This window comes from Silene latifolia, chromosome 9, assembly GCF_048544455.1.
Source record: "Silene latifolia isolate original U9 population chromosome 9, ASM4854445v1, whole genome shotgun sequence".
NCBI lineage: Eukaryota > Viridiplantae > Streptophyta > Magnoliopsida > Caryophyllales > Caryophyllaceae > Silene > Silene latifolia.
The window spans coordinates 162,459,119-162,484,439 of record NC_133534.1 but is presented as its reverse complement, the minus strand read 5'-3'; the positions used below and the strand labels follow the sequence as shown (position 1 = coordinate 162,484,439).

The 25,321-nt window shown below is 39.7% G+C and overlaps 1 protein-coding gene and 1 non-coding gene across 2 annotated transcripts; one reads left to right on the top strand and one right to left on the bottom strand.

Moving 5' to 3' along the window:
• Positions 1–5,918: 5,918 nt before the first annotated feature.
• Positions 5,919–5,992, bottom strand: TRNAM-CAU (transfer RNA methionine (anticodon CAU)). Its single transcript has one exon. It is a non-coding gene; the product is annotated as a tRNA-Met (tRNA).
• A 9,741-nt stretch (positions 5,993–15,733) lies between these two features.
• LOC141601838 (uncharacterized) lies at positions 15,734–25,241 on the top strand. The gene is made up of 2 exons (XM_074422144.1): positions 15,734–16,558; positions 24,915–25,241. Exons 1-2 carry the CDS (start codon positions 15,734–15,736, stop codon positions 25,239–25,241), a joined length of 1,152 nt encoding a protein of 383 aa, XP_074278245.1.
• The last annotated feature ends 80 nt before the right edge of the window (positions 25,242–25,321 follow it).

Below are 25,321 nucleotides of genomic sequence, written 5' to 3'. Positions count from 1 at the left end.
TTTAATACTTTAATTAAAATTAAAGTATTATCCCTGTCGTTTATGTTTTGGGTTAGAACAAATTACTATAATTCGTCCCCGTCTGCGGATCAGACGACACTTTTCACAAATTTTACGAACAGAAGCCCTTATTTTCATATTTGTCATTCCTTACTTTTAATTTTGAATCTAGTTCGTGGAAGAAAATAAGTTTCTTGATATTTGAAATCTTGAATTGTACGCTCGAGAGAAGGAGTGTTGATGTTGAAAAACCACTTAATCGTGTGAATCCTTAGTGCAGAGTTTTTAAAATTTATCTATGACCTCTGGTTCAATCATAAAGGCTTATTTCAATTTTAACCCTACCAAGGGATAGGTTTTTCCATATAGAATTACGTCGTATCCTTTATGATTTATGAAATGAAATAAATATAATTTATAATTATAATCCGATCTTCATTATCTAAACGAATGCAGAACATACCGTTAGTGAGTGATTTTGTTCTTTCATTCCAGGCAAAACTTTCTTAACGTATCAACTAATAGAGCAGAGATATTAGATAACCTGGCTTTTGTCTTTTTTGTTCACAATTATAGTCCATTTTTGATTTAATTTAGATATTAGAGGGATTACCATATATAACATAAAATTTCTCCCCCAACTCCTTCTCGTCGAGCCTCCCGATCTGTCATTATACCGTGAGAGGTAGAAAGAATTACAATTCCTATTCCGCCTAAAATTCTAGGAATTCCTTGAGAGTTAGAATAGATTCGTAGACCAGGTCGACTGACTCTTTTTAAATATAAAGTATTTCGATATGGGCCTTTCCTATTTCTTCTATGTCGCAGAGTTAAAACCAAAAAGTATTTGTTTCCTTCTTGATGTTTTCTCACGTTTTCAATAAAGCCTTCTCGTAAAAGTATTTTTACAATGTTTTCGGTGATGTTAGTCGATGCTATTCGAACTGTTCCTTTTCTATTCATGTCAGCATTTCGTATCGAGGTTATTATATCAGCAATAGTGTCTCTACCCATAATGAACTAAAATCCGCGGTGTCTCCAAATTTTTATATAATCAACATGTTTTTTATTACTTTTTTCTTTTATTTTCTGTTATGAATTACAAAATGAAAAATTTTTAAACGAAAGATATATACGTGATAGATAGTCTACTATCTCATTCAAATATTATGTTTCTTGGTCTTATAATACCTCAGGAGCTAATGAAACTATTTTAGTAAAGTTTTGTCTCAATTCGCGGGCAATTGCGCCAAAAACTCGAGTTCCTTTTGGATTTCCTTCTTGATCAATGATAACTGCAGCGTTGTCATCATATCTTATTATCATACCGTTGTCTCGTTTGAGTTCTTTACAGGTACGTACAATTACAGCTCTTATTACTTCTGATCTTTCTAAGGGCGAATTGGGTATTGCTTCTTTGATCACAGCAACAATAACATCGCCAATACGAGCATATCGACGATTGCTAGCTCCTATGATTCGAATACACATCAATTTTTTAGCTCCACTGTTGTCTGCTACAGTCAAATAGGTCTGAGGTTGAATCATATTTTTTTATCTGTTCTTTCAATGCAAAAATAACTGCAAAGGACTAAAAAGAAATATTGTTTGTCAAAAATAAGATCGATTTCCTTTGGTTCTACATTCCTATCCTGAAATAATAAATTGAGTTCGTATAGGCATTTTAGATGCCGCTATTGAGATAGCCCTTCGGGCTATATTTTCTGCTACCCCGCTTATTTCATAAAGTATTCGACCTGGTTTGACAACAGCTACCCAATATTCGGGAGATCCTTTCCCCGAACCCATACGGGTTTCCGCAGGCCTTAGTGTAACCGGTTTGTCTGGAAAAATCCGTACCCATATTTTTCCCCCACGGCGCGCATTTCGTGTCATTGCTCGCCTCCCTGCTTCTATTTGTCTGGATGTGATCCAAGAGGGTTCGAGTGCCTGAAGAGCATATCTTCCAAAACAAATTTTATTTCCGCGATAAGATATCCCCTTCAGTCTTCCTCGATGTTGTTTGCGGAATCTGGTTCTTTTTGGGTTATAGTTGATGGTTATTTTAGTAATTCCATCTCTACTACAGAACTGGACATGAGATTTTCTTCTCATCCGGCTCCTCGCGAAGTAAAAATTTTAAATTAAGAAGAGATATAATTAAGATATACACGGAATAATCCACTGAATCAAGCGATTTTTAGGGATTAATTTTAGTAAATATTTTATATATATATGATCTAAAATATATTTTCGCGGGCGAATATTTACTCTTTCAGTCTCTTTTTCAATTGTAGAGTTAGTTTATAATTTTTCAGAAAATATGAATTGATTTATGGTTCGTTCCGCCATCCTTCCCACTGAATAATCAGGATTCATTTTAAATTTAATCTTATGTATTCATGGGTTCCGTCGTTCCCACCGCTTCTTGATTAATGCTTAGGACTGAATTCGACAACGGAGCTCTTACTGAAAGTAGTTCTTAAGCCAACCCTCTTAGTCTTTTTTGGCTTGAAGCTCATATGATTTTTATTATTTTTCTATGAAAAGATTCATCTCATAGAATATTAATGCTTTATTACATTATTGTCGTTTATGAGATGTTTCAAAGACCTTACATAACATATTATATCAGAATTATATATCTTTTATATTCCTTTTTTTTCTTTCTCTCACCTTTCCATTTATCCGTATCCTTTTTTTCTTAAAATTCATCAGATTTTTTTATGCTAAAAAAATTCAGTTGCTGCAACGATAGGATTAAAAAAGCATATCTTGACCGTTTATTTGGATCCAGATAATGTGATGCGATGAGTTGGTTATTAATTTTTATAGTTAATTCAGTATTCATTATTAGTTCATACTTCATATTACGGGTTCTTAGCTTATTTAGGCTTAATTATAGTAAAAACCAACGAGTCACACACTAAGCATAGCAATTTGATCAAAAAAAGATGAATTAAATTTTTATTTAACCTTGTGAAATTTTAAATTAGAACTAGTTTGATGTAAAAAAGGGAAAAAGTTGTTATTTTGTGTTCCATTCTTAAATCTTAAACCGAAAAAGAAAGACAAGTAAAGTCCTATTATTATTTTGCGTCTATAAATATCCAAATTTTGATACCTAATACCCCATAAATAGTTCGAACGGTATAGGCACAATAATCAATTTTCGCGCGAATGGTTTGTAGGGGAACTCTTCCCTCTCTTATCCATTCAATACGTGCAATTTCTTTTCCATCGATCCGGCCTGCTATTTGTATTTGAATTCCTTTTGTATCCGCTTGTTCGGTTAATTCGATAGCCTTTTTCATGGCTTTTCTAAATGATACCCTATTCTTTAATTGGCCAGCTATAAATTCAGCAAGAATATTAGGGTGCCCATAAGGTTTTGCAATTCGTGAAATAGCAATGTTGAGTTTTCGGCTCACACAATTTAATTCTTTTTGTAAATTTATTTTTAGGTCTTCGATTCCTCGTGGTCTATTTTCTATTAATAACTTTGGGAATCCCATATAGATTATTACCTGTATAAGATCGATTCTTTTTTGAATTTCTATGCGTGCAATTCCTTCGACACCCGACGATGCTCTTGTATTTTTTTGTACAAAATTTTTTATATAATCCCGTATTTTTTGATCTTCTTGTAGACCTTCAGAATAGTTTTTTGGTTGTGCAAACCAAAGGGAATAATGACTTTGGGTTGTACCAAGTCGGAAACCAAGTGGATTTATTTTTTGTCCCATATTACCCCATCATACTTACTTTAAAAAAAATCCAGGTATTCGACAAATGCTGGATTGAGCAAGACTTTGTGTTGATTAGTTTTAGATAAACTTCGTATACATTCTTCTATGTCTCCATAGTAGGTTATATCTTTTAATACAATAGTTATGTGACAAGTTGGTCTTTTTATCAGATAACTACGTCCTCGAGCTTGAGGTTTTAATTTTTTCATGGTAGTTCCTTTGTTAACTTCGGCTTTAAAAATGACTAAATCGGCTTTGTTGAAACCTTTATTGTGACTAGCATTTGATGCTGCAGAATAAATCAATTTAAAAATGGGATAACATGCACGATAGGGCATGAGTTCTAATATCATAAGTGTTTCTTCGTAGGAACGCCCGCGGATCTGGTCAATTACTCTTCTTGCTTTGTGAGCCGACATAGATATATATTGGCCTAAAGCATATACATCATCTTTTCTCTTTTTTCTTTTCATAAAGTTTACCTCCGATTAAAAAATGATAAGCATTTATTATATTATTTTATTTTTATTAAAAATTCGTTTATTAATAATTAATAAAATTAACGGCGCGATTTATTATCGTTTTTTGCATGTCCCCTAAAATTTAGAGTTGGTGCGAATTCTCCTAATTTATGACCTACCATACGATCCGTTATGTAAATAGGTAAGTGTTCCCTACCATTATGGATAGCGATTGTATGTCCAATCATGGTGGGTATAATGGTAGATGCCCGAGACCAAGTTACTATTATTTCTTTTTCCGCTTTTGTGTTAAGCTTATCAATTTTTCGTAATAAATGATTGGCTACAAAAGGATTTTTTTTTAGTGACCGTGTCACAGTTAATTACTCCTAAAAATTTTTTTATGTAAAGACGAAGAGACTAATTCTATTTACTACGTCGACGAATAATAAAATTATCACTATATTTATTTCTTTTTCTACTTCTTTTTCCAAGTGCAGGATAACCCCAAGGGGTTGTGGGGTTTTTTCTACCAATTGGAGCCCTCCCTTCACCACCCCCATGGGGATGGTCTACAGGGTTCATAACGACTCCTCTTACTACAGGACGCTTACCTAGCCAACGCTTAGATCCGGCTCTACCCAAACTTTTCTGGTTCACTCCAACATTCCCCACTTGTCCGACTGTTGCTGAGCAGTTTTTGGATATCAAACGGACCTCCCCAGAAGGTAATTTTAATGTGGCCGATTTCCCCTCTTTTGCAATCAGTTTCGCTACAGCACCCGCTGCTCTAGCTAATTGTCCACCCTTTCCAAGTGTGATTTCTATGTTATGTATGGCCGTGCCTAAGGGCATATCGGTCAAAGGTAGGACATTTCCCATTTTTATAGGAACTTCTGTACCAGAAACAATGGTATCTCCAATTATAGCCCCTCTGGGATGTAAAATATATCTTTTTTCACCATCCCCATAGTGTATGAGACAAATGTATGCATTTCGATTAGGGTCATATTCTATGGTTACGATTCTACCATATATGTCTTTTTCATTCCGTCGAAAATCTATTTTACGGTATAGACGCTTATGACCTCCCCCCCCTATGCCTTGCGGTAATGATTCCTCTGGCATTACGGCCTTTACCACAACGACGCTGTCCATAGATCAAATTATTTCGTGGATTGGATTTCACTTGATTGTCTACGGCTCCATTGCGTGTGCTCGGGGTAGAAGTTTTGTATAAATGTATCGCCATGTTATTAAGTATTTTTATTGAAGTTATTTTCTTTCTAAGAGGTGGAATAGAATAACCCGATTGAAGCGTAATGATCATACGTCTGTAATGCATTGTATGTTCCATAATAGGTCCCATTCTTCTACCCTTTCGGAGGAGTCGATGACTATTCATAACTATTACCTTGACACCAAAGAAGAGTTCGACCCAATACTTTATTTCCGTCCTAGTTGATTCGAATTCGACATTAGAAGTATATTGCTTTTTCCCCAATAACCGAATACTTTTGTCCGTAAATACTGCCTATTTGATTCCATCCATAAATAAAATTTCTTCCCTATGAGTTCGAGTCTCAATAAGAATGCTAGTTTTTACTGTTTATATGTTATGATATGAATATACCACACCAATTCCTTATGTATGGATGATGAGATTCCATTGATACAGAGCCAGACTTATTGGAGGGTCCCATTGGCGTGCATCCAGTAGGAATTGAACCTACGAATTCGCCAATTATGAGTTGGGCGCTTTAACCATTCAGCCATGGATGCTTAGCGGGGATCCTCGTATATGGTGAATAACCAAATTCCAATTGAAAAATCAATGAAAGGACATCAATTCAAATTCTGGATTTTCGAATTGAGAGAGATTAAAAATTCTCACTATTTCTCAGATTCATGGACCCAATTCAATTCAGTGGGATCTTTCATTCACATTTTTTTCCACCAAGAACGTTTTATAAAACTCTTTGACCCCCGAATTTGGAGTATCCTACTTTCACCCAATTCACGGGGTTCAACAAGCAATCGATATTTTTAATATAAAATTAAAATAGATTAAAATATTACTTTTATAAATTTATTTGATAAAATATAATCTTATTTTATTTTGAAGAAATGTAATTATTTTTGATAGTTTAGAAATGTTTAAAAGTGATTTAAACTATATTTAAACCTTTTCCCTTGATAAAATAGATTTCGGATAAAAGTCGTAAAATTGGGATTTTCCCATTTCTTACAGCCGTTGGGTAAACGAGTTTGGATATTGGGCATATGAGTACTTAATCTTTTAGTAAAATCGTGTTTAAGAACTTTAATTTTCTCGGAAATCGCGTTCGACGAATATTTCTAATTTCCGTCCAAACGAACCAAAACGTAAACAATTGAAACTCACCCAAACACCCTACCCCAAACCATGCAACCTCCATCCTCCATGGGTCTCCTCTTCATCTTTCATTTCCTCTATAATTCACTCTCTCTCTTCCTTTCATCAAACACCAAAAATCTATCAAAATAACCTCCTTACAATCCCTAAATCCTTCATAAATCCTTCATTTTCCACCAAATCTCATAAAAATTATATGTTTGGAATCCTCTCTTCAATCCTCATCTACTAGTAAGATTTATTTTCATTTCCCCCAATTTTGTTTTAAGACTTATCTTTTAGGGCTTCGAATTTAAAGCTTAATAATTGTGTTTTTGTTGTTCTTATAGGTGAAGAATTTGAAGATGAGTTAGGTGACTCATATGTTGTTGAAGATGAAGAGTAATTTTGGGTTTTAGAAGCTTTCTCAAGTTATTACTTGTCTCTTTGCTAGCTTAAGGTAACTATTCCGAGTTACTCGACGAATTAATGTGACATTAGTAGTTGTATTTGTTGTTTCTTGTTGTTTGTTGTTGTTTGAGACGATCTTGTTGATAAATGAATGAATGGAGTAAGATGAGTATGCTTATGTTTAATTTATATTACCCATTTGTATATTATTGTTTGGAACAAATTTGGATGAAGAATTATGTGTTGTGACAAGTCCGTGTTTTGGCTGGAACGCATCAGTACCGGACCGAGACGGTTTTCAATGTTTCCAAAAATATGACAGATTGAACGGCATCGAAAAATTAGGTGGTTTAGCCACTTGAATCACTCAATTTGGAGTCCGTATGAGTAAATGGCATCGTTTTATCGATTAAAAATTTATAGAAAAGTTTACCCTTGTGTGAGACGGTTATTTATGCTATTTTATTATGCGAGAATTTTGTGGAATTAGTTATTTTGTAAGTTGGAATATATTTCCTTATGTTAATAGTTTTTCACATGATAGAAATTGGAAATGGTATGAGAATGATATTGTGATGAATTTTGTGATTTGGGCCAAAGTAGGCCAAGACTCGAGTGGGCAGATTGACCGAACGAGTTTGGTCAAACTAGGTTTAAACCGGTCAGCCTCGATTTGACCGATGACCCGTCGCGGGACTCGGGTCGAGGGTTTGTCTTTGAGGTGAGATTGGTTGTTATTGGATGTTTTATGTTATGTTTTGATATTTGTAATTATCATTTCACATGTTGGTTGTTGGATGCTTTGGATGCCTTATGCTTGAGTCTTGTTGCCTCTCTCCCATTTTAGCTTGTTCTCATGGATTATGGCTTGTTGGTTAGCTGGAATTTGGATTATTATTGATATTGGAGATATTGTTGGATTGTCAGCTGAATATGCTCTTGCGTAGTCTTTCATATGCTAGGGTGTGTATGATCATTTGTGTGTGTGCAAGTTTGGACTCTTTGCCCCTCTTATGGTTAATTGGGTGTCCTACTTGTCTTGTGTGGTGTGGGCTAAAGTATTCAAGCTGGGACTAGGTCCTAGGTGAGTATTTCGGCCTTCGTCATAGATAGGCCCTTATAGTCTTTGACGAGTGTATCTTCACAGCTTAATAGCCTTTGTGTCTTAGCTTGGTGGGCTTATATCCAAGTTAGGGCATGACCTCCTGACGTACTCTTAGAAGTATGTGGTCAGCTTAAGTACTAGCCAACCCTTTGGTGGACTCCTTAGGGGTACTCATGTGTGTGATCACGGGTCTTGGATGCGGTACTTTCCGCATGTCGCTAGGTCTGCACAGGTTTAGGACTAGGGTGTTTACCTTACCTCGTGGTATAGACTCGAGTTACAGAGTGACTATTGACTGTACTAGGAACTTATGCCTGTCTCTAGATATATTGTCCTTTCTTGTTGATGATTCTATGAATCATAGAAGGTGAGATGCAAGCCGGCTATGGTTGATAGAGTTTGGATTCCTGGATGTTATGTGATTCACATGATAGTGTAGTATGAGTCGGTCTAGTATTCACATGCTAGGACTATGTGTTGTTATATTGTTGTTCACATGATGAGTACGATTGTCTAGCATCAATATGCTAAGGCTATGTGTTATTTATATTCATATTCTTATGTTTACATGTTATATTAATTATGACATTTCGTGGCTGAGAGAACTCGGAGTTACTCCCCACTGACTGTGGCTTTCGTATTTGTATAAAATGCGATTGTGTGTAGGTGATGCATATATGGGGTACATGGACGAGCTAGCGAGCAAAGTAACCTTGGGACCTAGATTGGCTTTATTTTATTATGACCCTTAAACACTTTTTATGTTATATACCTTTTAGGGACATATGTCTCACTTTATCATATTTGGGTTGTATAACTTTGTTTCGCGACTTTAGCGATGTTTTATTATGAGATTTATTTTAGACATTGCATGTTTGACACCTTCCCATTTGGATACTTTTATAACAGGTTCAGGTTTTAAAAATTACAGGTTTTTACCCAAATGAACCTATTACAAACATATCCATGCAATTTTATTCTAGAATTACGTGTTTATTTTTCCGCAATGAATGAGGGTGTCACAGTCAATTTTGCCCGTTATGTATGTGACGTGGCCAATTAAATTTTGAGATTTTTCTACAAGGTAACCCTCTGTTTTTTTAAATCCTACAAAATAACCTTATTTATTTTTTTTTACAAGAGAAACACTCTTAAAAATACTCCCTTAGTTCATAAATTTATCATTCTTAGTACATTTTTCACTCGATTACTCCAAAAAACGTCAACTCTTAATATCATCATCTCTTTAATCATTACCATAAATTTCCAAAAACCGGGTTCAATAATTAACAAAGAAATCCATTATTAAGTCCAATGTTTACAAATGAGTATCACTCCTTAATTTTACCTAATTTTATTGTGTCAATTTGTCGAATAATTGAAGTAAGTTATTATTGTGTTTACAACATTTTCAATTTTGTCGTATTTCATGAGGTTTTGAAAACAAAAGTTTATTAATTAGATTAACCCTATGAATCAAATTTGGGATTGATTATTATAATGCTCATAATAGAGTACTTTAACTTGGTATTTAGAATATCTTATTGGAAATTTTTTGATATCGAACAAAGTTCTTATTGGATTTTTCTTTTAAAACTCGGTTAATTAAAGGGTAATGAGGGTGGACCTGACAAATTGGGAGTAATCGAGTAAAATTGTGACAAAAAGATTGATTAAGGGATTATATTTTTATGCACATGTGATATGTAGAAAAAATAGGGTTAACTTATAGAATTTTTAAAAATATAAGGTTACGTTGTAGAAAATCTCAAAATTCAATTGGCCACGTCACATACTTAACGGACAAAACTGACGGAAAAAAAGTTAAGGGTCACGACATTGCGTATTAACAGAGTTGAGGGTTACCATGTGTGTTCTCTGAAAAGTAGGGTTATCACGTAGAATTTGAAAAAATATAGGGTTACCATGTAGAAAAACCCAATATAAGATGGAAGGCATTTATGGAATATTAGGAGCAAAGAGCGCGGGATATAGTAAACTTATTCGCGGGACTTAGCAAATACATATGATTATTTCAAAGTGATTAACATCTTATTATCTTAATAAGTTACGAAGTTATACATCTAAGAATCCTAGTTTACTTTAACTTCATAACCACATTAGAAAATATAGGAAAATTGAGCATAAAACAATTCAAGGCGTTTTAACTATTAAGTTAGACTAAAGGAATTTCTCTCTCTAAAAATTAAGAGCATTTCTCCCAAGAAAAAGGGGAGCTTTTTTACTATCTTCCTTCGTCCTCTTCCAATCATTGGGTAAAATCCAAACTTTTTCTGAAAAGTCTATCCTACCATAAATCATTCCTCTTGCTATTTTTTTTTCTAGGGTTTTCTTGTGGAATATCTGATTAATGATTGCAAAAGGGGGCATTTAATTGGTTTTTTTTGGGAGAAAATCTTCTAGCTCCTTGCTTTTTCTGGGAATCATCCTCAAATCGTTTTACATTCCTTCATCATTCCTCTGTCACCAATTTAATTGGGCCTTTAATTTTGGGTGGCTCGAGTAAATCTCTGCAACTCCCTCTCAACTGTCATTCAGCTGGGATTGTAGAGAAACGCCTTGTTTCCTGGGAACCATTACTACCTATAAATGGTAAGATGGGTTTCCTCTCTGATGTGGAGCGATGTCGTCGGGTCACATCCAATCAAACACATTTATAATACTCAACATACAACTAGTTAGCGGTAAGTCGAGGTCGATCCATGGGACGGTGTGCTTTGGGTTTTAAGTCTATCTATCTCAATTTATGCTAGTGTCACAATTGATTTGGGTTTGTAGTTGTGTTCTAGACTAATGAAAACAATAAAGTGAAACAAGCAATAAAAGAAGGATGTAAACAAATGATTAAAAGTGCTAGGATATCATGGGGTCATAGGGGATTCAAGGTGTTGATCATACAAACATGTTTACAAGGTTGCAAGCAATTAATGTTGTGGAGGAACCGAGTTGGGTTATATCTTACGGTTCTTAGGAAGAGTTGAGTCCCGGAGCCGAATCGATTAGATTGTAAAACACCTACAAGTAGACTTACTTTCCTCCTAATCAACTTCTATGCATGGTCTAACAAGACTCGAGTTGGTTTATATCTTACGAGTCAAGTTGAGTAGATAAGAGATGGTAAAAATGCAAGGATTCATAGGCTTAGCATTTCATCAAACATAACATGTGCATAAAGTTGACATCACAACAAGCAAGCAATTTGATTATGAAAATATATTAGATTAAGCATGAATCAATCCCATGTTGGTTTCCCCTAATTACCCATTAATCCTAGCTAAAGAAACTACTCACTCATTATCAAGTTTAACATGTTAATAAGGGTGTCAATCATCACAACAAGTATAAACATGATAATAGAATGAAGAAATTAACAATAAAGATTAAAGAGTAAAGGAATTATACCAACTTAAGATGATCCAAATAATAAAGCAAAGAATAATAGAAGAACTTGATGATTGATGGAAGGTTGTCAATCTCCCAATAATAACCCAATAATCTTCAATTAGCCAATAATAAACTTGAACAATAATTAAGGAGAGATTAATGTGTAATTTGTGGAAAGATTAAAGAGTTATCTATTCTAATCTACTCCTAATCTAATCTAAGAGAAGGATTTTCTAGCTAAAAAGATGTGTACAAAGGATTATTAAGAATAGGGTATTTATAGTGGAAATTAGGTGGATGCATTAGGGTTAACTAAGGGCTAAACTAGTAATTACACTTTTTAGATTGAGCAAGTAGGAGCCGGTATTTTTCGAAGGAAGGGCTTCTTTCTTTGTAGCTTGGAGAAGACGAAATTTCGCTGTACCGGAATCCGGGCGGAATAAGGTCGGGACGGGCGGATTCTGGTGATGGGGTCCGAGCGGATTCGAGGGAATCCGGGCGGATTGTGGAGGTGGAATCCGAGCGGATTAGAGCAAAGCCGCGCGGATTGTAGTTCACGAAGAAAGGAAAAGTTTCCTGTCCAGGAATACGCCCGTCCCGAGCGAAATATGGGCGTCCTGGGCTTCAACCCGAGCGGGTTGAATTTGACCCGAGCGGGTTGAGCTGTATCTTGAGCTCGGATTGTAAAACGGAAGTTATTTTCTCATCCGGACTCCTATTGGAGTGATTCAAAAGCCTAGATCACTTGAGTTTTCGATGCCGTTCCATCTAGCATACTTTCAGAGCCAAAGGAGCAACCCTTGGATCGGTTTTCGAGCGATTTCTTCTTGTAATGCCTTCCCTCTCGTCATTCTTACTTTTAACCCTTTGATCCTTCTATATACACTTTATTCCTACGTCTTTGGTCATCATTCTTGCCTCTTCTTCATACTAGTCCATCTAATATCATCAATAAGCTTCCAAATATGCATGAAAGACGGGAATTTCCGCCTTATTATCTCCTTTTCTACAAAACATATGAAATGCGATAGAAAAGCAAATAGGAAGGTTTTGACAGATAAAATGGCCATGAAATGCTATAATAATATGCAAAATAGGCTCAATTAGGGGACTAAATGTGCGCAAATAATGTTCACATCACTCTCACAATCATCCTCTTCTTCTTCTACAATCACTACTCATAAAGCATATATTCAATCACTACTTCTCAAATACCTTCAACAATCTCAATCAAATAAAATGGATTTCGAAAATCAATTTGGGCGTTTTGGAAACCCATCTGAGAATATCAATGGAGATGTGCATCAGAACATCTACAATCACCAAAATTATCATCAGACACATCCAAATACGGATTTCTAGCCTCTGAACCCACAACACATTAACCTCTGGCGTTTCCCTTGGTCTGGGGGGGTGGTGAATGTTGATCCCTCGCATCTTGGGAAGTCCGGGAGTTCGGGGAAAGTGCATTCTGGGTTTTTCGTTGATTACCGACTCTTTGAAGCAGAGTTGGTAAATGATATCATAAGGAAGAAATGGAGAACTAAAGGACGAGTTAAAGCATATAAAATGGGAGAGATTTACGTTCTCTTTTGTGAGGACGATAAAGACAGGGAGGGGCTCTTGACAAGAAGTACTGCAACTATTGAGGGAGCCATAATGGTTTTTGCCCGCTGGTATGCTGACACTGTCCCAAGAACTGTTAGATTCCCTTATGCTGAAGTTTGGGTTCGCGTTTGCGGACTTCCTTTTGAGTACCTTACTATGGAGGTAGCTAACATAGCGGGTAAGCTTCTGAGTCAGAGTTTCTTTGTTGAACCTTTCGATGTAATTCCTGAGAACGACTATCTTAGACTTAAGGTGGGTATCAAATTGAATGACCCCTAATGCCTGGGTTTTTCCTGGCAATGGAGGGGGGGGGGGGGGTACCTGCTCTGGGTTCAATTTCGTTACGAGGAAATTTTCAAATACTGTATAAAATGCGGGAAGGTGGGGCACAAAGGGTCCCAATGCAGAAAGAGTGTGGCTACCATTGTTTCAAATGTAAATGGTATGCTGGATAGAGTGGAGCATAAAGGTTTCGTTGTATTTTAGTCTCATAGTAACCATACTATGTTTAATCTCGATTTAAGGGCTACCCCTCCCACTACTAGGTTCATCAATTCCAGAATTCGTTTGAGAAATGGTGTTGATAGGAGTAATAGACAGGGTAGGGAGTCTCCTGAACGTGTCATTGATTTCAATTTAGGAATTACTCCTGGTGGTAGGGTTCTACCAGGAATGATTTTTGCTGTTACGGCCCAGCCTTTTGTTGGGCCTGTTGTCTTTGAAGTGGGGAATGTGGATGCAGGAACTCATGGGCAGGCTCAGGCACAGGAACAAGATCAAGTGATTGGGCAGGTGGGAGATACTGCAATGACTGAAGCTCAGGAGGGGGTTTTGTTGCTGAGGCTACGGATGAGGCTAATGCTTTGGCACAACTAGACTTGGATATGAATGAAGCTTCTCAGGATGATAACTTAAATCAGGTAGAAGAACTTACTGGTCATGAGGAGCCTGATGGAATTGGAAATCCTTCCCAAACTGGGGTTAATCCTGGAATGGGGGGTTGGCTAGATGAAGATCGCAACCATAATCAAAATGTTGATGAAGACTACCATAGCGCGGGGGATGAGTTTGATAATCAGGGGGATGTGCATATGGCTTATCTGGATCAACTACATCAACTCCAACAAAATGATCCGTACCTGATTTATGCTGGAAAGGGTTCTTTAAGTGGTGCTCTAGACAGGGATCTACGCATCCAAGAAAAGATTCTTAACAGGGTGGAGGGGGACATTGAATGGGCAAGAATGGATGATGATCACAAAGGTTATAATCAAACCTTTGACCCCCCTCCTGGTGGTCTGCCTATACGCTACCATCAACCTGATGGCTCTGTAATTCAAATTGCTACCACGGAACAGACTGAGCATCAGATTATGGCAGTAGCAAACAATGTGGCTGCCCAGGAAGCTTCTGCTGCTGCTGCTACCCAACGTGATCACATGGATAAGGTTAATGGTGCCCCTGCTGGTGGGCTTTCTGCTGCTGTACTTGTTGAGACTGGCAACCCAGATTCTGTGCCTCTTACTGCTGCAAACTCGGATGCATTCAATCAAGCAGATCAATTCCTTAATGATGTTATCTATATAAGTGATTCTGAAGCTGCAACTGCCAGTCCTATACCTGAGGACTCATCTTCTAAAAGCTTTCTCAATTGGGACACAGCAACTCAGGATTCATCTGGGTATAGTCATGCTATCAACTTGATTTCTGAAGAAACTAATAACAATGTATCTAAAGCTGACCTTGGTCCAATAAAGGGATCAACAAGTAAGGTGAATACTGAACTTGTCCTCACTGTGGGATATGATGGTGTATTCAAGACTGATGGGCCTCTTGATCTCCCGCAACTCAAGCCTCCTAGTTGTGCCCTATCCTCCACAGCAATCACCAACAAGGGCAAGGAGCTGGAACTAGGCTCCTCATCTCTACTACCTTTGAAGGATCTCCTTCAAAAATCTGAACTTCAGACAGCTGAACCAAATGCTGCTGCTGTTACGGGTGACCCTAATGGGCTTTCAGGTGATAATTTCTTCACTATTCCTTCTGTTGGGAATAAAGCTCTCTTAATATCAAACATTGAAATTCATGGCTTGTCTGATGGATGTATGGGCCTGGCTGATCTATATTGTCACTCTGAAATGAGTTCTAGCCTAAAGACTGCTGTCAGATTGGCTAAGAAACGCAAGTGTTGCACTGAAGTTGCTGATGACCTCGTGCACTCTGATTATGTGAGTTTCTTGGGAAGGGCAAAGGATTTTCTTGGGCATCTGGCCAAGAAGAGCTGCGTGAAGAAACGGACTGGACAGGAAGGTAAGACTACGGCTATCCAAGGCAAGATGGCTAGCTTTTGCATAAAAATTACTGATGATGAGGAAATGATGGATTCAGACTCTTCTGTGAACTTTGATGGCGGCTTTGCGGAGGTTGGGCCTACACAACCTCCTCTCTCGCCATGAATGGACTGATTTGGAATTGTAGGGGTCTAAATAATGCGCTCGCCCCTACAATTCCTAAAATTAGAGCGCTTACTTGTAGTAGTTATTATGATTTTATTTTCCTTATCGAAACTAAGTGTAATGTAAATAATGTTAGTCCTTTATTTCGCCCTTTTGGTTTTGTTATGACCGCCGGCATTGATGCAAATGTTGTAACGGGTGGGCTATGGGTCGGATGGAAGAAAGAAGCTAAAATGAGCCTTGTGGAGACATGTAATAATTTTATGGTTTTTCTAGTGGAGAAAATGAATGGGCGTTTATGGTATCTTGTGTTGTTCTATGGTGCATCAAAATTCGAGCTAAGGGAGTTGGTCTTTGGGACTTTAGAAGCCTACTTACACAAGCTTAATCGTCCATTTCTCATTGTGGGAGATTTTAACCAAGTGGACTATAAGTGTGATAAATTAAGTGCTTGTAATTCTCACATACGAGGTGCTTGTTCTTTCAATAACTGGAAGCTACGGAATGAGTTTATTGATATCCCTTTCAAGGGGCCTCGATTTACTTGGTGTAACAATAGAAAAGGAAACCACATAGTTTATGACCGACTAGACAAGGCACTAAGATCTAAGGAGTGGTTTACCCTCTTTCCTGAAACGGGTATTAAGCACCACCCGATTCAGATCTCGGATCATGCACCTATTGAGCTTGATCTTCACCTTACTAAATCCGCTGGCAGTAAGCCCTATAAGTTGGATGCCTGGACTTTGGATTATCCAGAATGCATTCAAATTATTAAGGACGTTTGGACTTTACCTGATTTTGGATCTCCTACATTCCGAGTTGCTCGGAAGCTTGCAAGGGTTCGGCAGCATGTCAAGAGGTGGGCCTTAGATAAAAAGAATGACTGGTCTGATAAATGGGATGAATTTGATAAACGGTTGGAACAGGGTGTGGAACTTGCTACTTCGGGTGGTGGAGAGGAAGAATATGAACTTGTGAATATGGAGGTTAGGGATTTTGCACGGGCGGTTGTAATACTCCGTATTTATAAGTCTTGGGGTACTCTATCGAGTAGCCCTTACTCTGTCGAGTAAGGGTAAGTTGCGAAATAAAATAGTTTCTGACCTGTTGGGTACTCGATCGAGTAGCTGGGGTACTCGATCGAGTAAGGGGGTACTCGATCGAGTACCTTGGGTACTCGATCGAGTGTCCGGTTTTACGGGGAGTTTTCTCGGGTTTTGTTAATTATGCGATTAAGGTATTTAAACATAATCGTCATTGTTTTAAATCACTTTTACAAAACCTAAAACCCTGTTTAAGAGAGAAAGCAGCCACTTCATCTTCCTAATCGCATTCTTAGCAATTCCCGGAGTTCAGACGGTCAGTTCTTGTCGTAATTCGTATCGTTGAGTTCCTTGCGTCAAGGGTAAGCTTTTAACATAATTTTTATAATGCTTTGTTAAGATTTGTTAAACCCTAATATAGGGATTGGGGGTTTTGTGTGTAGTATGTGATGTGTAGTCTCTATGTGTTATGTGATAGGAGGAGGATTCGTAGAAGAGGCGTTTTGATACAGCTGTAGATACCGTCTGCTTGTTGTGCTTTCTAGGTAGGATTTCCTACTCGTATTAGTCCCATAATGGGATATTGGTGATGTCTTTGTAGTTAGTTGTTTGATATGATGATTGTCTTGTGTTTGTGGTTGTGATTCTTTGTTGACGGTTCTCGAGATGCGTTCTCGGTGAGTGGGGTCAGTTGCGGGAGTGACTTCACGCCCTAGTTTCGCCCTTCGTGGAACCCGCCACGGAAGGGGATGTGCACATTAATGGGACGGGGTTATCGCTCGGTATGATGAGCGGGGCTTAGGTGGGAACGGTGCGGTCCCCCATCGGGTGGTCGGGTCCAAAGTGGGATGGACGGTCAAGATTGAGATGATGGGAGTTGGTGGTGTGTGTGTGTGTGACAGTTCAGTTGTCTGTGTATCTTATTATTGTTATCTATATTGATTGTGTGATTTATCGACCCGGTGTTGTTTTGTAAACCTGCGGTGATCCATTCGGGGATGGTGAGCAGATATTGAGCAGGTATTGAGATGAGTACTGGGATAGCTGGGGATGCCACGACATGACGATAGGAGTCTTCCGTTGTAGCCTTAGTTTATTTACTTTTCAGTTAGACAGTCATTTGAGAATAATGTATCGCACTTTTAGTTGGTTTCATGGATTGTAACTATTCGTTAAACTATTTATAATAAATGTTGTTTCTTTATTATTGTTTGATTATCATTGCCTCGGGTAACCGAGAAGGTAATGTCTTCATACCTGAGTGGTCCTGGTAAGGCACTTGGAGTATGGGGGTGTTACAAATGGTATCAGAGCCAGGTTCCTGAAACCTGTAACCAATGAACTTAATGAACATAGGGAGTCAATTAAAATGAACCCGGGGTAAAAGTTGTAGGAGCTAGTGCAAAGGCTTGGGAGACGTCCTAAAGTCGCGGGGGTCGCCCTACAACTTTGAACCGGTCACATGGGGGAAGTGTTTGTCGAGTCGTATGTGTGTTTGGTTGACTTGTTTACAAATGTGACGGAATGTGTGATTGTTGGATGTTCGAATTGGAAGTTGAGGAGGTGAAAGAAAAGTGACGATATATATAGAAACTGTTGATGAAATGATAGCATGTTGAATGTTTTACAACGTGGCAATTAATAGCATGATTGTTATGATATAATATGTGATTTATAAAGTTAGCATGTTAGCATATGACGTAACATGCGGGTAGCTTTTACGAATTAGTGTTACTCGATCGAGTGAGACTGACTCGATCGGGTGGGTTTTTGGCGATTTTGAGTCCAGAATCGAGTTTTGGGGCACTCGATCGAGTAACTAGGGGTACTCGATCGAGTAGGGGGTCACTCGATCGAGTAGCCTAGATACTCGATCGAGTAGGTAAGAGATCAGAAGGTCTGTTTGGGTCTGGAGTTTGGGTACTCGATCGAGTACGTGGGGGCACTCGATCGAGTAGCCCGTTACTCGATCGAGTAGATTTGGGAACTCGATCGAGTAGGTTCTGGGGGTCGCGTCTTCGTGTTTTGAAGATTAGTACGTATGTTCATATCTACCCCTTTTCTTATATATGTATAGTTTCAAGATGCCGCCCAAGAGAACTACTTTGTACGCGAGAGCTGAGCTTATGACCGTGGATGACATCGTTAAGATGTTAGAGCACCAGGATGCTCTTACTGAGACCCTGAAGAGAGTGAATGAGGACAAGGATAAGAGTAAGGAGAAGGAGGTTGATCATTCAAAAATCAGCCTCTACATTGCGAGGTTTAACCCGAAGGAATACAAGGGGGTTGGGGAACCTAACCTTCTTGATAGTTGGCTGAGAGAGATGGAGAACATCTTAGACTTGGTTCATTGTCCTGATGAGATGAGAGTGGAACAGCCGCGTTCTATCCGAGGGAGGCGAGGCAAGTGGTGGGATTCGGTGAAGGTGAGTGCTAAGGAGATATACACCAACCAAGGCTTACCCGCTATACCTTGGGAGGAGTTTCGTAGGGTCGTGTGAGGAAGGAGTTAAACGGAGCGTGTAAGGAGTAAGTTGAGGGAAGAGTTTGATAAGTTTAAGATGACCACTGAGATGTCGGTAGCCGAGTACTACAGACAGTTCAATGAGAAGTCCAGGTATGCTGAGGATATGGGTTTGAGTGAGGAGAACCTGGCATTGAGGTTTGAAAGAGGGTTGACTACCACGATTATGGATAAGTTACCCGTGGGGATCCTTACCGATGTTAAGGAAGCTTATGAGAGGGCTGGAAGAGCCGAGAGGTTGGTGGAGATGGCTCGGGAGAGGTCGTGGTGAGAAGAGGAAGTCCGAGAGCGAGGGTGGTGGCCAATCGAATCACAAGAAAGGCAACCACAATCAGTCTAAGGGATTTTCTGCTGGGTCTGGGTTTAGCGCTGGGGCTTCCTTTGGGCGTGGCCGTGGGAGTGTGAGTAATAGTTGGGGAGTGACCTGCTTTGGTTGTGGTGGTGTAGGCCACAAGAGACATGAGTGCACGAGTGCACCGGGATCTTTCAGAGACTCCGCACAGCTTCGCAAGCAAATGACCGGGCTGGATCATGGCCAAACCGGGAAGTCGAGTTACAGAGTGGAGGCAACCGCAACGGCGGTAATTCTTATCAGAAGACACCGACGAACAACAACAACAATCAAGGGTCGGGTGCCAAGCCGACCGCATCAGCCAGTACTGTCTTGGGAGGTGGGCAGAAGACCAGTGGCAAGTTATTCATGATGGAGAAGAAAGCAGCTGAGGAAGATGCGCATGTTATCACCGGTACATTCCTTGTTAATGGTATTCCTACCTTTGTTTTGTTTGATTCGGGGGCTTCTCAGTCGTTTGTGTCTTCGAGTCATGTAAAACAGTTGGGTTTGAGAGTATATGAGTCTGTTAGTGAGCAAGTTTTCATAGCTTCGGGTGAGTCTGTATCGTGTGGGAGGTTGTTTAGAGATGTATCTTTGATAGTTGGGCAAGTTTATTTCCCTGTAGACTTGCTAGAGTTTCCTTTTAACGGTTTTGAGATGATAGTTGAGATGGATTGGTTAGGAAAGTATAAAGCTAAGATAGACTGTCATCAAAAGAAAGTGTCCTTAAGAGGTCCAAAGGGTGTTAGTGTGTCTTACCGTGGGTTTCTAGTCAAACCCAAAGTTAAGTTGATTGCAGCTGTCACCTTGAAGTCTTATCTGAGGAAGGGATGTCCTCTGATCTTGTGCCATGTGAGAGATGACCGGATAGAGATTCCGACATTTGATGAGATACCAGTGGTGGGAGAGTTTGCAGATGTTTTTCCAGAGGAGATTCCGGGGTTGCCACCGAAGAGGGAGATAGATTTCACCGTAGAGTTGAAGCCAGGGACGGGGCCAATCTCTAAGGCACGTGCATCGTATGGGTCCTAAGGAGATGGAGGAACTTAGGAAGCAGTTGGATGATTTGATATAGAAGGGATACATTAGACCAAGTGTATCGCCTTGGGGAGCACCCGATTCTGTTCGTGAAGAAGAAAGATGGGAGCTTGAGGTCGTGCATAGATTACAGTGGAGTGAAACGTGTGACGATAAAGAACAAGTATCCTTTGCCAAGGATAGATGACCTGTTTGATCAGTTGAGCGGTGCAACAGTCTTTTCTAAGATTGATTTGAGGTCGGGGTACCATCAGGTGAATATTAGAGAGGTGGACATACCAAAGACAGCTTTCACGTCAAGGTATGGCCATTATGAGTATGTGGTGATGCCGTTTGGGTTGTCTAATGCGCCGGCAGTGTTTATGGATTTGATGAATAGAATCTTGACGCAGTTCTTGGACCGTTTGTAGTAGTGTTTATCGATGATATCTTAGTCTACTCTAAGACTAAGAAGGAGCATGAGGAGCATCTGAGGATCGTGTTGCAGACTTTGAGGGATCATGAGTTGTATGCTAAGCTGTCCAAGTGTGAGTTCTGGTTAGAGAAAGTTGCTTTTCTGGGGCATGTAATCTCTAAAGATGGGGTAGCTGTGGATCCGGCGAAGATTGAGGCAGTGACAAAGTGGGAAGCACCGAAGAATGTTGCTGAGGTTAGGAGTTTCTTGGGTTTAGCTGGATACTACAGACGGTTCGTAAAAGATTTCTCCAAGATAGCTAGACCGATGACAGCGTTGATGAGGAAAGAGAACAGGTTTCGTTGGGATGAGAGTTGTGAGACGGGTTTCCAAACATTAAAGGAGCGTTTGACCACAGCTCCTGTCCTCGCATTGGCTGAAGGGAGCGAGAATTTTGAGGTTTATATGGATGCCTCGAAGAATGGGTTGGGATGTGTGTTGATGCAGAATGGTAAAGTGATTGCCTATGTTTCTAGGCAATTGAAGCCTTATGAGGAGAACTACCCTACCCATGATCTGGAGTTGGGTGCAGTGGTGTTTGCTCTCAAGATTTGGAGACATTACCTTTATGGAGCAATGTTTAAGGTATTTTCTGATCACAAGAGTCTTAAGTACATCTTCACGCAGAAGGAGTTGAACATGAGACAGAGGAGGTGGATGGAGTTGATTGGCGATTACGACATGGAAATCATCTACCATGAAGGAAAGGCCAACGTTGTAGCTGATGCTTTGAGTAAGAAGAGTGTACATTCCTTGTGTACAGCTCTATCTTTGATGAGGCTGAGGGATGAGGTAGCGAGCTTTGGGATACATATGATGCAGAAAGGAGATGCCATGGGCGATATGACAGTACAGCTTGAGTTTTATGATGATATTCGGGATAAACAGGCCTTGGATCCTAAGATAGTTGAGTGGAGAGCTGGAGTAGAGAAAGGGACAGTGTCCCGGTTTTCTATTCATACAGATGGTAGTTTGAGGTTTGTTGGTAGGTGGTGTGTGCCTAATGATGAGGAGTTGAAAAAGACGATCATGACAGAAGCGCATTGCACACCATATTCAGTTCATCCAGGTGGAGACAAGCTATACAAGGATTTGAAGAAAACGTTTTGGTGGCCTGGGATGAAGAAAGAGACAGCTGAGTTTGTGTCCCGTTGTTTGACATGCCAAAGAGTTAAAGGGGAACAGAGAAGACCACAAGGTAAGATTCAGTCTTTAGAGGTGCCTGAGTGGAAGTGGGAATCCATTTCCATGGATTTCATTGTGGGTTTGCCTAAGAGTCAACAAGGTAACAACATGATTTGGGTGATAGTGGATCGTCTGACCAAGTCAGCTCACTTTGCTCCAATGAAAGATACATGGACTAAGGCACAATTGGCTATGGCCTATCGAAAGAACGTGCTTAAGTTACATGGAGTCCCTAAGGACATAGTGTCTAACAGAGATGCGAGGTTTATATCGAGGTTTTGGAAGGAGTTGCAGGAATCGTTGGGAACAACTTTGAAGATGAGTACAAACATTTCATCCTGATGACGGCGGGCGGACCGAGAGAACAATCAAGACTATTGAGGATATGTTGCGAGCTTGTGTGATGGATTTTGGTGGTAGCTGGGAGCAGAGGTTGGACTTGATAGAGTTTTCTTACAACAACGACTATCACACCAAAGTATTGGTATGGCACCGTTTGAGGCTTTGTATGGGAGGAGATGTAGGAGTCCAATCTGTTGGGACGATAGTCCGAGGCAAAGTGGTTTTAGGACCAGAGATGGTGCATGAGATGGTGGAACAGATTAAGATGATCAGGGAACGGATGAGAGCAGCCCAGGATCGACAAAAGAGTTATGCAGATCTACATCGTCGGGACATAGAGTTTCAAGTTGGGGACAAGGTTCTTCTGAAAGTGTCTCCGATGCGTGGAGTTATGAGATTTGGGAAGAAAGGCAAGTTAAGTCAGAAGTTTATAGGGCCTTATGAGATCTTAGAGCGAGTTGGGGAAGTTTCTTATCGTTTGGCTTTACCAGCTGCGTTGGAGAGAGTGCATAATGTGTTTCATGTATCGCAGCTGCGGAAGTATGTGAGTGACCCGTCACATGTGTTGGAGGCAGAGAGCTTAGAGCTAGATGAGTCTTTATCATATCTGGAGGTGCCTAAGCAGATTCTAGACCGAAAGGTTAGGAAGACTAGGAGTGGTGAGACAGTTTTGCTTAATATCCTCTGGTCTAACCACGAGACTGAGGAAGCTACATGGGAGGCAGAGGATATCATGAAAGAGCGTTACCCTTTCCGCTTTGATCAGGTATGTATGGTTACGGGGACGTAACCTTGTTTCTTTTAGGGGGGTAGTAGATGATCGCTAGAGTTTTTAAGAGTTTTATACACCTTTTATATGTTGTGTCGGGATATTTGTCGGGATAAGTTGGGTTAGTATCATGTTTTATGTTCGGTTGCTGAGTCGGGAATGTTAGGGGAGTACCTTTGTTTAGTAGTGGTTTGAACTTTGGGGACGAAGTTCCTTTTAAGGAGGGAAGACTGTAATACTCCGTATTTATAAGTCTTGGGGTACTCTATCGAGTAGCCCTTACTCTGTCGAGTAAGGGTAAGTTGCGAAATAAAATAGTTTCTGACCTGTTGGGTACTCGATCGAGTAGCTGAGGTACTCGATCGAGTAAGGGGGTACTCGATCGAGTACCTTGGGTACTCGATCGAGTGTCCGGTTTTACGGGGAGTTTTCTCGGGTTTTGTTAATTATGCGATTAAGGTATTTAAACATAATCGTCATTGTTTTAAATCACTTTTACAAAACCTAAAACCCCGTTTAAGAGAGAAAGCAACCAGTTCATCTTCCTAATCGCATTCTTAGCAATTCCGGAGTTCGACGGTCGGTTCTTGTCGTAATTCGTATCGTTGAGTTCCTTGCGTCAAGGGTAAGCTTTTAACATAATTTTTATAATGCTTTGTTAAGATTGGTTAAACCCTAATTTAGGGATTGGGGGTTTTGTGTGTAGTATGTGATGTGTAGTCTCTATGTGTTATGTGATAGGAGGAGGATTCGTAGAAGAGGCGTTTTGATACAGCTGTAGATACCGTCTGCTTGTTGTGCTTTCCAGGTAGGATTTCCTACTCGGTATTAGTCCCATAATGGGATATTGGTGATGTCTTTGTAGTTAGTTGTTTGATATGATGATTGTCTTGTGTTTGTGGTTGTGATTGCTGTTGACGGTTCTCGAGATGCGTTCTCGGCTGAGTGGGGTCACTTGCGGGAGTGACTTCACGCCCTAGTTTCGCCCTTCGTGGAACCCGCCACGGAAGGGGATGTGCACATTAATGGGATATGGTTATCGCTCGGTATGATGAGCGGGGCTTAGGTGGGAACGGATGCGGTCCCCTTTGGTGGCGGGTCCGGTGGACGGTCAAGATTGAGATGATGGGAGTTGGTGGTGTGTGTGTGTGTGTGTGATTCAAATTGTCTGTGTATCTTATTATTGTTATCTATATTGATTGTGTGATTAGTACTGACCCCGGTGTTGTTTTGTAAACCTGCGGTGATCCATTCGGGGATGGTGAGCAGATATTGAGCAGGTATTGAGATGAGTACTGGGATAGCTGGGGATGCCACGACATGACGATAGGAGTCTTCCGCTGTAGCCTTAGTTTATTTACTTTTCAGTTAGACAGTCATTTGAGAATAATGTATCGCACTTTTAGTTGGTTTCATGGATTGTAACTATTCGTTAAACTATTTATAATAAATGTTGTTTCTTTATTGTTGTTTGATTATCATTGCCTCGGGTAACCGAGATGGTAATGTCTTCATACCTGAGTGGTCCTGGTAAGGAACTTGGAGTATGGGGGTGTTACAGCGGTGGCAATTTATTGGAAGCAGAGAGCGAAAATGAAATGGTTGGTTGATGGAGACACTTGTACTAAGTATTTCTTTAACTGGGTCAAGGGGCGCGCGGGCAGAAACTATATTCTTGGCATTAAAAAATCTGATGGAAATTGGACTTATGATCATAAGGAGATTAGCAACTGCTTTCAAGATTCTTTTATCAAGCTTTATTCTAGACCGCACCAAGATCAACAAGTTCAGGGAATCACTCCTTCATCCTTCGATCAAGTACTAAGAAACATTCATAAAAGGGTAATGAATGATGATGCGGACTTGTTGGCTAAGCCCTTTACTGCAAAGGAGGTCCGACAGGCTATTTTCCAAATGGGGCCGATGAAGTCTCCTGGCCCTGATGGTATTCCGGCCGTCTTCTACCAACGTTGCTGACATCTTGTGAAAAAGGATTGTACAAAGGCTATTCTTTCAATCCTCAACTCTGGTGCTGTTTTGAAGGAAATGAATCGTAC

Excerpts from the sequence above, each read along its gene's own strand:
- LOC141601838 (XM_074422144.1), top strand. The coding sequence starts at position 15,734 with ATGACCGCCGGCATTGATGCAAATGTTGTAACGGGTGGGCTATGGGTC. Across the intron at positions 16,559-24,914 it reads ATGAACTTGTGAATATGGAG|GGGCGCGCGGGCAGAAACTA; the intron begins GTTAGGGATTTT and ends AACTGGGTCAAG.